Genomic DNA, 12978 nt, shown 5'->3' with positions numbered 1-12978 from the left:
GAAAGAAATGTATTTAGAATTACATCAACATTGCTATTATTCCTCCCCATTCCTTTCTTGCTGCTGACAAAGATGACAATCCTCTTGTCTTTTCAGTAAATAAAATAGCGAGCGTGTTAGAGTAAATTAGGCACATAGAAACCATTTAGATATCGTATGAATAATATTTAAAAAGAAAGGTGATGCTGCATCCTTTATTACAAATTAGAAAATAAGTGTGAGGGAACAGAAAACAGCGAAGTCTACATATATTCCTACGTCAGTCAAAATGAGCTATGTAATAAAAGTAGGGCAACCCAGATTGGTGAACCAAACGTAGACCACAACCCTAGAAATGACAGAAAATTCTAACGAAAATTACACCTAGCAATCATACAACAGGATTTTAATGCAAGAACTCTGTGTCATTGGAGGACATGTCACCAGTCTTCTGAATGTTTCAATTAACACTGAACCGAATGCTGAATGCTTTAGTTTTGAATGCCTGTATTTAGCCAATTATTGTGTCTAGATCTCCGTCAATAACATATTTGCATTGCGTGCACCTCTGAAAGCAACAGCAAAGCTCTTCCTTGTTACTTGATGAAATCATGTTACACATTTGATAAGTAACGACACCTCCATAACAAACAATATTTCCCACTAAAATGCTAATTTTGCTACTAGAAGGTTATGCGGGCTTGTGCAAAATCTCGTTTGACTCTTCACTGCAAGCCTTTTTGTTTTTGGAAGCTCCAAGATATAGCATCACATTTCATGAGCTACATCAGGTGCTGCTCCCATAAAAACCCAGCATATTTTATAAAGTACACTATCGTAGCGTTTCAAAGAATAAAGCGCCAGTCACAAAACTTTCACAATATATTTACAGTGTGAAAAGATCGTCCAACACGAAAAATCAACAAAATGTAACTGGTAGATTTTTCTTGGGCTTTAATGGTTTAACACAAAGCTGCGAACTCCGAAATAGTTCCGCCATGTATTTTATGTTTCTAGAAGCATATTTTCTCATCTCTCTAGGCTTACTCAGTCAGCATTTTTGTTAGCGCACTGCAGAACACGCCCCTTCATGAGTGTTGTTAAGCCACACAAAGAGCGCATTCACCAGTCAGAGGGGTGGCTACTGGACTTTGTGTGCTAGTACTGCAGCAGTTCTTCATTCAACTGTCTGTACCATTGCACAAGAATGACTCTTGTGTGTTTCTGTCATATGACTATGACAGTTCTCAGTTTTTTATTTTTCCTTTCTTTTTGTAACAGCCACGGCGGCACCGTCGCCGGAGCGTCAGAGCGAAACTACGTACGAGATAGAAATGAAGATAGGAATGTGAGGACCATATGAAGAGTACATTTGCCATTATCCGTGTCATTATTCTCTTCTGGGTAACCGAAAATAAATTATGTTTGTTTCAGAATATCCAAGAAAAAAAACGAGGACTGAAATGGTTAAAGGACACAGAGCTATTTTTGTAGTGACCAACCATACTTTATTTAGCCAGTTGGTTAAGTATTGGCCGCAGCTTAATTGTTAAGATGCAACCGTTTTTAAAGTTTTTCTTAATAACACTCATACCATGTAACACTAAAACATGTCTAATGCACTGTGCTTAGAGAAAGCAGCACAATCTGTCGCTACCAGTGTTGTTGCTATCGTCCATGCTTCCGGTAGCACAGTATTCCATAAGATTAAATATATGTATGCGAACAAGCCAAAGCTTTCTAATCTTACAAAAGTCTGAAAAAGACAGACTTGTGAATTTGAAGATTTTTGCACTCTGGACACAGGTCAACACAGGTGAAGGACACGGAAACACAACGCTGCACAAGCACTGATTGACAATATCTTATTCGGAAGACAATTTCACTCTCTACCTCATTTACTCTAATTAAACCCTCTTACTTACACCTGAGCAGAGCAAAGTAGCAAAGGGTGCTAGATTCAAACCAATGTGATGAGTTTAAGTTACACCTGTGTAAAGGTATTAAAATGGGGGATACCAGACAAAATAGCAGTTTTTCCTGTCTAAGGTTTGTAGGAGGCGATAGTCACCAGCAAGGTAATTCATATAGTAAATAATGTATTAATAGCAACCTCAGCACAGATGTTGCAATACGGTACTTAAGTAGGTCAATGCTCAAGGCACGGTAGCTAAGCCCTATAGCACTCTAAGCAGCAATCCTGAGACTAGCAGCAGTCTTACTGTCTGGCACTTAATTAACACCGAATTATGATGCGCTTATGCAAGATAAGTTTTGCGAATCGCAACCAAGGACATTTTGAAAGCTAGAAGAGGTGGGCAAATATCAACATTTTCTAATGCGAAACATATACAAATAGTAAGTGTCAAATACTGAATTCAATATTGAATAGTCAAAATGCAGACGCATATACTTTCAGCAGGAATAGTTCTTTTGGTATAATTGGGTATCTCACCTGTACTGACTAGTTAAAAAAAAAAAAGAGAGTGAACTCTCATGGACAGAGGATCAGTTTTAAACACCGGATCACTAATAAAAAGAACTGTGCGAACAACCTCTCAACAACTTTAGAGCCTGGTGGCAAACAAGCTTTCCAAGAATGAATGGCTGCTGTACGAACAACTTCTCAAAAACACTAAATAAGTGGTCGCCCAAAAAAAAAAGTTGACAGTTAAGTACCCTTACGCAATGAGAATGCAAAAGCATTTTGAGTTCTCTAATTGATTGGTTATGTATATGATACGTGACATCAATAAATAAATACACTGTCAAGTGTCCTTCACCACTCTACCTTAATCCACCTTGCTCTAATTCATACAAACCTTAATCCACATTCATTCATTTTAGTCAACCTTGAAACATTTTAATTCCCCTTTGTTCACTTACTCCACCTTAAGTCACCTTACACTGCACAGGTCACGTCATAGCCAGATAGCTGCGACGTGACCTGTGCACTAGGCACATTCTTAGTCAGCCAGAATCGTGGAACCACCGTGGTACTGGGGAATGGTGCCCGTCTCACACCTCGGAGGCCCAGGTTGCATTCCCACCCAAACTCAGATGTACCAAATTTTTTTTTCAAAGCCACTAATTTATTCTGTTTACACGAACCTCCCCAATAAATATTGTCACGGTACAGAACCGCTTCAAACCATTCGAGATGTTCTTCAAATGTTGCGAAGAACACGATGGCGTCGTCGAGGTATACTAAGCAGGTTTTCCACTTCAGGCCTGAAAGCACAGTGTCCATGAGGCACTGGAACGTAGCCGGGGCAGAGCACAAGCCGAAAGGCAAGACTTTAAATTAGTATAGGCCGTTAGGTGTCACAAAAGCAATTTTTTCACGGTCTCTTGGGTCTACCTCAATTTGCCAATATCCGCTTTTTAAATCTATTGAAGAGAAGTAACGCGCGTGTCGAAGCCTGTCGAGTGAATCGTCTATACGGGGAAGTGGGTACACATTTTTCTTTGTCACCTGATTTAGTTTTCGGTAGTCCACACAGAAACGCAAGCTGCCGTCCTTTTTCTTGACTAGAACTACAGGAGATGCCCAGGGACTCATTGATGGTTGGATCCCGTCGCCTTTAAGCATTTTTGTCACTTGATGTTGTATGGCTTCACGCTCTCTGGGAGCAACACGATAAGGATTCTGGTGAATTGGTCTTGCCGTATCCTCTGTAATTATTCGGTGCTTTGTTAGAGGTGTCCGACTGACGCTAGACGTCGACGCAAAGCAGTCGCTGAATTTGGCCACTAGCTTAAGAAGCCGTTCTCGATTGTGTGGCGACAAAGCAGTGCTGACGTCAAGTACAGGAGCTGGGTCTTGCGTAGGTGCTTCTTCGAGTAGTGAACAGCAGTCGCGGACATCCGCAACACCCTCAAAATAAGCCACAGCCATGCCCTTTGGAAGGCGCCATCGCTCTGTGCTAAAATTTGTTAGCAACAGGTTCGTGCGCCCGTCGGTGACATTTACGATTCCTCGTGCGACCGATATACCATGAGTGAACAACATGGTTATTTGGTCGGCAACGCCTTCGCAATGAAACGGCATGTCACATGCTACCGAAACAAGGGTACATTATCAAGGTGGGATGACAACGTCGTCTTCTGTTAGACGAAAGGAGTGGTGTTGCGGCGATAAGCAATAGACTAAACCAGGACTCTAATAAAACATCACCATGCAATCCGGGATGTTAATTACAGCGCCATTTTCTTTCAGAAAATCCATTCCAATAATCAAATCTTTACAGCACGCAGGCAGAACAATGAAAGCAGCCACGAAAGAAGAATCCCCGATATTAATTTTAGAAGTACATCTTCCAGTAGGCATCAGTAATTGACTGCCTGCCGTCCTTATGTGAGGTCCCGTCCATAGCGTCTTTACTTTCTTCAGGCGGAGGACGAGTTCCTGACTCCGTGATATTCGTGATCTTCTGCCGAAAGTGATTCCACATCGTCAGGCTAGCTTCATGGTTCTCGTACCAAGTACGGCCACTGTCGTCAAGGGCGAAATAGATGTGGGAAAGCTTTTGCTGCTCAGTCCACTGGTTAATCTGTGCGACGCGTTCATACTTGTCGAGCCAGTCTTCAATGTCTTCGAAGACTGCACCACGATAGCGATCGGGAACCAGTGGATGCAGAACAGTTACCTGTTGTGGACTGGGAAACCGGCTGCTTTGGGGTGCTTTCGGTGAGCTGGTTTCGGCCATTACGAGATGTGTGCTGCTGCCGGAGAGAGGTGGTTGAAGTGGGGGAAAACTCCGGGGCAAGGCCTAGCAGTCGGCGACTAAAGCGATGCACAGGTGTCGTAACTGGTGACAATGCCTCCGGCCTAAATGAACAACTGCCAGAAGGCCTCCGGAGCATCAGGCAAACTCAGTACTCCGCGCCTCCGCCAGTGCCGTGGTACAATGCAGACAGAAGACAGGGAGACGTTCAAGAACAACAGGACAACCTGTTCAAAAACAAACGGAACCGAGGCACGTCTTCTTCGTCCTCCCACAAATCTAAGCCACCCACTAGACGGAGTCCATTATTGCCCTCATCGTCATTGTCTTCTAAGTAGAGTATACGCGTCAATATGACATAATTCCAAGCATTTTTTATGTGTTGTTACTCTTTCCACCATTGGCCATTTTAGTACCGTTGCTTGATCACGCCAGATTTTCTGCCTCATAGGACATACTATAATGCTTTCGCATAAAAAAATTATGCAGATCCCACGCACTGTGGGAATCGATGTAAGCGTAGCTTTCCATGCTGGATGCTTTGACTGACGATAATTAGCAGTGATGTTTACAGCTAAAGCTTAATTTATTCAACGTTTCAGTTAACACGAGAGTAATGAGTTGATGTTACCTTGCCTGCACCACTGCTGTTTGTTTGTGTAGTACACAGAACACACAGGGAGAGGTGTTTGCTTGAGGCATTGTTGTCCTCCGTATTTTATAACTTCTGAGAGGGTTGAGCATTGTCACTTCCTCATATAGCACATCGCATTGTGCCAGAAGTATAAACTTGAATTGGATTATGGGGCTGTACGTTCCAAAACCACACTGTCGTGAATTTGTCGCGTGTCACTGATCTCGGGGGCATGCAGATGTTAGTAGAGATGGAGTCGGGAGATGCAGAGCAGCACAGCAAACAGATTTTAATTAACGCAAACTCAAAATGAAAAACTCAAAGCTCAATTGACTAAAAATAAAACTCCATTAAGGAATAGTAACACTTGCATAGCCTAAATATGTCCTTATCCCCGTCTACGTTCGTCCTCAGTGGTTCCTAAGCGAAAGTCAGGCAGCCCTAGCCTATCGTTGTGACGCCATCAGAAAGGAGTGTTCTTACAAACGTCTGTCGTCTCACATATCTCCAAGTCCGATACCTGTTGGATCTTCCTTATCGCCGACGCCGTAGACGTTGCTGCCTTGATGTCAGCCAGTCGACCCGTCCACCTTTGATGCCGGTGTCCCAAACTCCGTCGGTGACGTTGCACTCCAGCCTCACTTGCTAGGCTCTAACGCCAGGTTCTGCCGCTACTTCGAGTGCCGACGAGACCTCCCGGGGACTATTGTACGTGCTGGTCTGCCTCTGAAGGGGGATCCTTCCTGGAGTGCCCGGCACTGCCGTGAGAGGCTGTAGCAGGTCCAAGGAGCCTCGCTCGAATGTCGCCGAGATCGACGGCCACACCCTGGATCGCCAGCGTCATGGGCTTGACCGAAACTCCATGGCTCCTGTCGCCAGTGTGACGCTGATGCTCCAACCTTCTTGGCCCAGAGCCACGTCGATAATGCCAGCTCAGCGCCGCTTCTCTCCCAATCACAGCTCGGGTCACGCGCCTCGAGGGCTCGTGCTGTTCGAACCAATCCACGCACATCGTCCTCTTCCTTTCTTTGTGTGCCGCATGCCTCTTATATATGACACACACTCAGATTATGAGGCAAGCCCTAGTGGCAGACTCCGGATTAATTTTGACACCGTGATATTTTTTAACGTGTCCCAAAATCTAAGTGCCCATGCATTTTCTATTTCACCCCCGTCGAAATGCGACTGTCGCGAATGGGATAAAATCCACAACTATGCTATACCACAAATATCCATGCTATAGCCACAAAGCTAATGCGGTGGCTACAGAAGTGTTGATTTGATGGTCGACCGTTTCCGTAGTGTCTCCTGGACCCTGTGGTGCGCTTTAATTATTGCGGCTCTGCTTCTGCACGCCCTGCGTAAGTTGCCCGCTTGACTATTTGCATGGCGTTTATTTTTCAGAAATAGCAGCAATGTGCTGTACGGTATCTTGAACTTAAGCTTATCCTGTTTCCCTGCAACCGCTGTCATATAGTAGTGGGGTTTCCTTGCCTTCTCACGTCACCTCTCCCTCTTTATTGGAACTGCCTCTTCTCCCTCTCCTTCTATCCTCTCTACAGTTCTATCTGCGCCCCTCTGGCGTCGCACATTAGCAGAAAAGGAAGCGCTGCAGTTTCTGCAATGCTTCTGAGGGGAGTCTCGGATAATTACAGCTGTCAAGCTGCTAATGTGGCGACGGCCAGGGAGCTCCAGAGGGCATTGTGCACATTCAACGTGGTGGGCTGAAAACAAGGTTCTATCGTCGTCACTTTTTCTCTCTTACTTGCGCTGTTATCTGCATACGCGCTCTGAACCACACCCAGACGTGGTGCGCGTGACAGCAGCCCACAGCAGCAGCAGCAGCAGCAACAGTGGGAAAGTCGAAGGAAGAGGCAAAGACAGCTTCACTTTAAAAAGTCAGAAGTTGTGAACAAAGAAAGAAAGCTACTGAAGGACATGTATGTCATAGACACATGTACAACGGCGCATTGCAAAGAAAATATCGCAGGTTGTAGTGCAAAAGATGGAATTATCATAGTACATGACTAGACTGCCAAAAAACACTTAATCAGGCTACAAGCAAAAATCACAGGTTGTCAGGTTGGTTTCTACCATAAAACCGAAAACAAAACTTGCACTACCCAGTTTGCTTCTGCATTGCTTCGAAAACATTTGTCGTTGTTACACTTCTGATAATTTTTGGTGCTTTGTTTAGCCGATGGAGAATAGTATCTAGACTTTAACATTCGGTTGTTGAGAAATACTTGGTTACTTTAAAAAATACCTATTAGGGTTACTTTTAGAATATGAATGATTGGTGTGTAATCTGTATTCGAAAGTTGGAAACTTCTATGTATTAGAGAGCATTACTGCTGTTATAATAACAACAATGGTAAGATGCTAATCCCCTGCCACAGCCAATAAAACAAAAACTGCACAGAGTGCCTTGAAGGGAATGGAAAGTTTCCTGCATTGTAATATGGCCTTATACTCTACTGCACACCAAACCTGCAGCCATCCAGTAAACCTGAAGACAATGTGCAGACATAAATCAGTGGACCTGGCACAATGCTCCTACGGTACATGAATGACAGGTAACTTGATGTTAACAAAGAAGGATGTGCATCTTCCATGCAGATTTTAGCTGCCTTATCCCACAGATTCTGGGGAGTAGTTGGGATCTGGGGAGGGTTCTGGAAAGTGCTATGGGCATGCGACTAAATGATCTATCAGGCTCAAAAAATAGGGCTGCCAAAATCAGACGGTGATCTTATTTCTATCCTTTCAAGTCTACGGTAGTTTTACCTTAAACGGGGTGTAAACGAAAAATCGTAAAGTTGCTTAAGCCTGTACAACCATCGTAAGCAAGCTCTAAGGGTTGGGAATTTTATAATAGAAAGAACAGGTGCCAGTTATGCAAAACCATACTCACCAGAGTGTGAAATTTTGAGCCTCTGGCGTTCCTGGTGATCCATGTTATGCTTTTCCAGCTGTCCAAGCTTTTCTAGCAGTGCCTCATACTTCCGTTTCAGTTGAGTGTAAGCACTTTTGGACATGACGTCATCACTTCTGGCTGCTGTACAAGCACAACTGCACCGCCTTTGTCGTTTGAGTCTGTCCACTTCTTCCATCACTGCCTGCAGTTTCCGCGGGAGCTCTGTGTGATCACTCGTGGGCAGTGGCCAGAGTCCGTACTCAAGAAGGGCGTCGTCAATCTGCCGCTGCCTCTGCTGTTCCTGAATGTGCTCTCCATCTCTGCACGCTGGCGCCCAAGTGTTCTGAAGTTCAACGAGAATGTCTGTCAAGCAGAGTCATTAAATTTAAACAAAGCAACATTAATGGCAAATTACAAAATTTTGGACCGCACGCAAAACCTAGTTTCGTATAGTGTACATGAAAGCATCCTCCATGCAAAAGTTTGCATTTGAAGTATGAGTGGATGCATCACCAAAAGCTCCTACAAAAAACATTTTTTATATCGAAACAGAAAAAAAATACATAAATGCCACCATAACTACCAGCTAGAAGTGACGCGCCACTGAGAATGCATTGTTCCTCTGCACAACCTCCAAGATTGTGTGACACCTGCAGTGTGCTGATAAACCTCGAAGGCGATAAGCTGGGACTTCCGTTACATATATATATATATCCACTAACCCCCAGGTACACACTTAGTGCCATTTAAAGGCTGCTGATAAAAAAACTGTACATTTACTATCTCTGAAGCTTCGCAAGTTTGCTTCACTAGTACACAATACTAATTTATAAGCAATTTAGCCAAAGTGAAATTTCACTGCAGTTGGCCTTTAAAGGGATACTAAAAAAAAAACGCTAAACCAATTTAGACTGACAAAGTGCTTTTTTAAAAGTCTATCTTCGTCAATTTAACGGTTAGAGGTTGATTACTGCATGAGAAAATGAAGACAAAACTTCAATTTCTTTAATTGTGGTGTAGCCCACGTTCTGGTACATCAGTGTCACATCGAGAATTTCAAAGCAATATTTTTTTGTATGTGTGCTGTTCAGGTTATCTAAACTGTTTAAGTTCGAATTCTTGCACCTTTACAATACAATGCAGTCTGTCTCTACCAACAAAAAATTATCTCTACCTAAAGAGATGCCATCAATAGCCACTACACGATGGAAAGCTGGTGCAGAAACTTCACGGCGGCCATCGCTACTCATCCTTCATTTTTGTGTCTTCTCCAGCATATCCAGCTTCCTCTCATGGTGAGAGTGGCTTTTTCGTCATTGTAGAAGTGTCATTTATTAATATAACTCCACTTAATTTTCTCTTTACTGTCCCGTTCACAATGCATTTCTCAAAGGCAATGCTGTGAAAGGACAAATGAAATGCCTAAGGAATGTTTCAAGTTGGTCAAAATTCCTGACAGTCAGCGCAAAATGAAAGTATTCACAAATCAACTCCCAATAATAACAAAACAACTGCCAATAAATGTCATCGCTGTGTTCCTCCCTTTACATTGCTGTCACGTGCTTGTTCTTGGTTATTTTTCACCTAGGTATTACCCATTATAAATTGCTTTGAACTTCCCCAGGATTCTACCTCTGCTAGAATTAGTTGAAAATTCTGCAAAAGCTCAGCTATACTTATATCGATTGGAAACAAAAAATGGGTGAGTTGGTATGAAAGCATGGCTAATTTGGAGCGTGAACAGCTAGGACAAAAGCAAGGGCACGAGAATAGACAAGACACAGTGATGAGTCTTGTCACTTCTCATGCCTTTGCTTTTGAACTAGTACAGTCAAATCTCGATAATTCGAACTGAAAGGGCTCGAAAACTTGTTCGAATTAAAAGAAGTTCAAATTAAAAGGAGGACTTGTTCTTGAAGTACTTGTGCACTATAGCACGATGCACAAACGGTGTAAGTCGTGTAATATGGCGACGTGCAAGCACACAGCGAGAGAGGACCACGAAACTGCCCGCACCGGCCAACGCTCACTTCCCTATAACGGCAGAAAACGAAACTTACGGGAGCGGGCTAAGTGGGCTCCAGGTTGGCACAGAGGCAGGCGCGCGTGGAGAGCATCGTTGATGAGGGAGTTATGAGGGAGTTGAGAGAGAAGGTGAGGGGAGCGCAGTTGCAAGGCGAGAGGGAAGCAGATTTGCTTTCCCACCAGCTTGATGGATGGTGCTAATAGAGAGTTTTAGAATAGGGCCCCTAAAGGTTAGGGGCCCCAAAGAGCTTTGCAGGTGTTACCGTTGGGGCATGCAGGAGTGGAGTTTTAGAGTAGGGCTTTGCTTTGCAGATAGCACTTTGCGCTTGCAGCACCACTGCGGCACCAAAGAAAAGCTATTATAAAGAATTAAATAAAATATACCGTTTTATGATGAGAAGAGTAATATTGACATTCGTGTTTCGGCATTTCATTACAATTTAGAGGTTATTCTGTTAGCAGCAAGCAATTATTTGCGCTTAGTTCTCAGTAACCAACTTTACGTGCCTTCACCAGCCAAGCTAAGGCGTATTAGGCTGACAAGCCATGAGATCAACAATTGAATTCGGAATCACTGGCATCTAAGGAATCAATCTTCATAACACACGCTAGTAGAGAGAAAGTGATAACCACAGTCGCTCCTTCTAGCTTGCAAACTTCACGCGTTACCACAAATCAAGCCCAGTTTGGTGCTAGGTTAGAGCCGTCGCTTTGACGGGTGGCGCCATGTTTGCTGACGCAAAGCTTTTGGGGCTCCCGCTAAGTCAGTGAAATAGCGTGCCAGACGCAAAACCCAAACGCAGTTTGTGTCTCGCACATGCACAGTAGTTTCGACTATTTCTTTGGGGCCCCAAACGCTTGTGGAGTTGCCGAGGCCGGACTGGGCCTCCGCCACTGCTTCCTGCTTCCCTCTGTGTGCTCATGTGCTTTTTCCTTCGTCTGCCCACAGATCAGCACTGTGTTTACGTTCTTTGTCCTGCATTCTTAACGTGTAATGTTTTATGAAGATGACGAAGTCGTTGCCACTGATCATAATCATGTTGGTGTGCTCCCTTCTGTTGCGGCATAGCCGCATGCAAAAGATAAGAATGAGGCACTGGGTGTCGCCTTCACGTCCTTGTATTCAGGTCTGTCTTGTACAAAATCTGATGTGGCACACTGTCTCTAACAAACTTTTCATCGGAACGTCTCGGTTTAGACTCGTCATAGTAAAAGAAAAAGTAACAGTTTTGCTGAAAAACTGAAGCATTGATTGTGATAGCAAATTAGTGCAGAGCTATACGAAGCAAAAATAGTAGTTTTAACGGCCATATAAAGTTGTTAACATAGGCATACTACCACTAAATTATTAAGCATGGTGTCAGGCGCACAAAAGCAAACATCAACACATCTCGCTCGATGACCATGGAAACTCACTGTCAAAACGTGGGCAGCAGCAGTGAGCGAAGTGACTTTCGTGCTGTTGATCGCTTCAGCAAAACGTGAGCATCGAGAAGACACAGCACGCACAAAGCTATGAGCTGCTGATGCACCTAGACTCTGACCACAGCGCAGGTCACTCTCAAGATACGGCTGCGCAACAGCGCGCAGCCACGGCACCGCAGTTGCAGCCGCTGGAGAACGCCACCTCACCTCTGTCCAACCCCTCAGTGCCTCCCAACATTGGTGTCCCGATGCACCCTGGTTTGTGAAAGAAGGCGGGCTCGAGGCACCCTCTCTTAGAGTGACGCTCCGCAGCGTGGTGGTGATGAACGATGACTGACCACCGAGCTGCTGTGCTCGTCGGAGTTTATTTGGTGCGGTGAACAATGTTTCCCACCGAGGCTGGCAGGCCACCGAACCTGGTGGGCCAACGAGGATTACGCCCAAGGGGGCGTAATCCTCGTTGGGATTACGTGACATGCTTGTTACACAAATGTCCAAGCTCAAAGCACAAGGCTCAGCCGCCGTCCCAGCCGGGTAAACGGTGCCTGCTATCCAGGCGAGTAATGGTGCGGTGGCCTCCGCGGTTTACTCCACCTGAAGCACCGGTGTTGACGGGCCAGGTGTGGCCAGCACCGGGTGCTGCCTGAGCCAGCCTCGCTCCGTCTGGGAGGTCCGCAGTGACCAGCTTCGTAAGTGGTGCCGGACTTGACACCAGCCCAACAGGCGTTGCACTAATGGCAACACTTGCCACCTCTGTAGTCGGCGGCGTTTCGCTAGAAGCGACTGGTTTTGCCGCTGGTCCTCCTGCGGGCTGGACCTCTGAAGCGGCAGTTGAAGGTGCTAGCCAGGTCCCGAGGTGAGGCTTGACATGGTTGGCATGCCGGTGCCATGTGGTCCCGTCCGGCATGCGGACGAGCATTGATGAGGGGCTGGCAGGAGACGACACTTGTCGGGCGGACCATGGTGGGCCAGAATGGAAGTTCCTAGCGAAGACTGGAGCTCCCAGCTCCAGCAAAGGCCAAAAGGGTGGCAGTTTGGGCGAGTTGGTATGTCATGACTTTTTTAGGCTTGTAGTGCAGCTCAGAGCGAGCAAAAAAAGAAAGTTGAAGGGGTAATGAAAAGGAACAGAGAACAGGGTGAGCGCTAACTTCCAACAGATGGTTCAGTTCATGACTCAGAAGGCTACTTATACACTTAGCGAACCATGTGACATGAAGAGACAACACAAAACCAAGCAGCAAAAGCAAGAGTAACCATGTGAAAAAACATAT

General features: G+C 45.0%; 1 protein-coding gene across 2 annotated transcripts in view; it reads right to left on the bottom strand.

Annotated features, from left to right (window-relative positions):
• LOC129387165 (uncharacterized) overlaps positions 1 to 12978 on the bottom strand; it is a 107076-nt gene that overhangs the window by 45716 nt on the left and 48382 nt on the right. For both annotated transcript variants that reach the window (XM_055075886.2, XM_055075885.2), the window contains exon 3: positions 8255 to 8600. In XM_055075886.2, coding sequence (XP_054931861.1) covers positions 8255 to 8600 — 346 coding nt within the window. The remainder of the gene's footprint in view (positions 1 to 8254; positions 8601 to 12978) is intronic.

The sequence above is a fragment of the Dermacentor andersoni genome, chromosome 2 (assembly GCF_023375885.2).
Source record: "Dermacentor andersoni chromosome 2, qqDerAnde1_hic_scaffold, whole genome shotgun sequence".
NCBI lineage: Eukaryota > Metazoa > Arthropoda > Arachnida > Ixodida > Ixodidae > Dermacentor > Dermacentor andersoni.
Note: the sequence above shows the minus strand (reverse complement) of the source record. Positions and strands in the feature narration are given on the sequence as shown.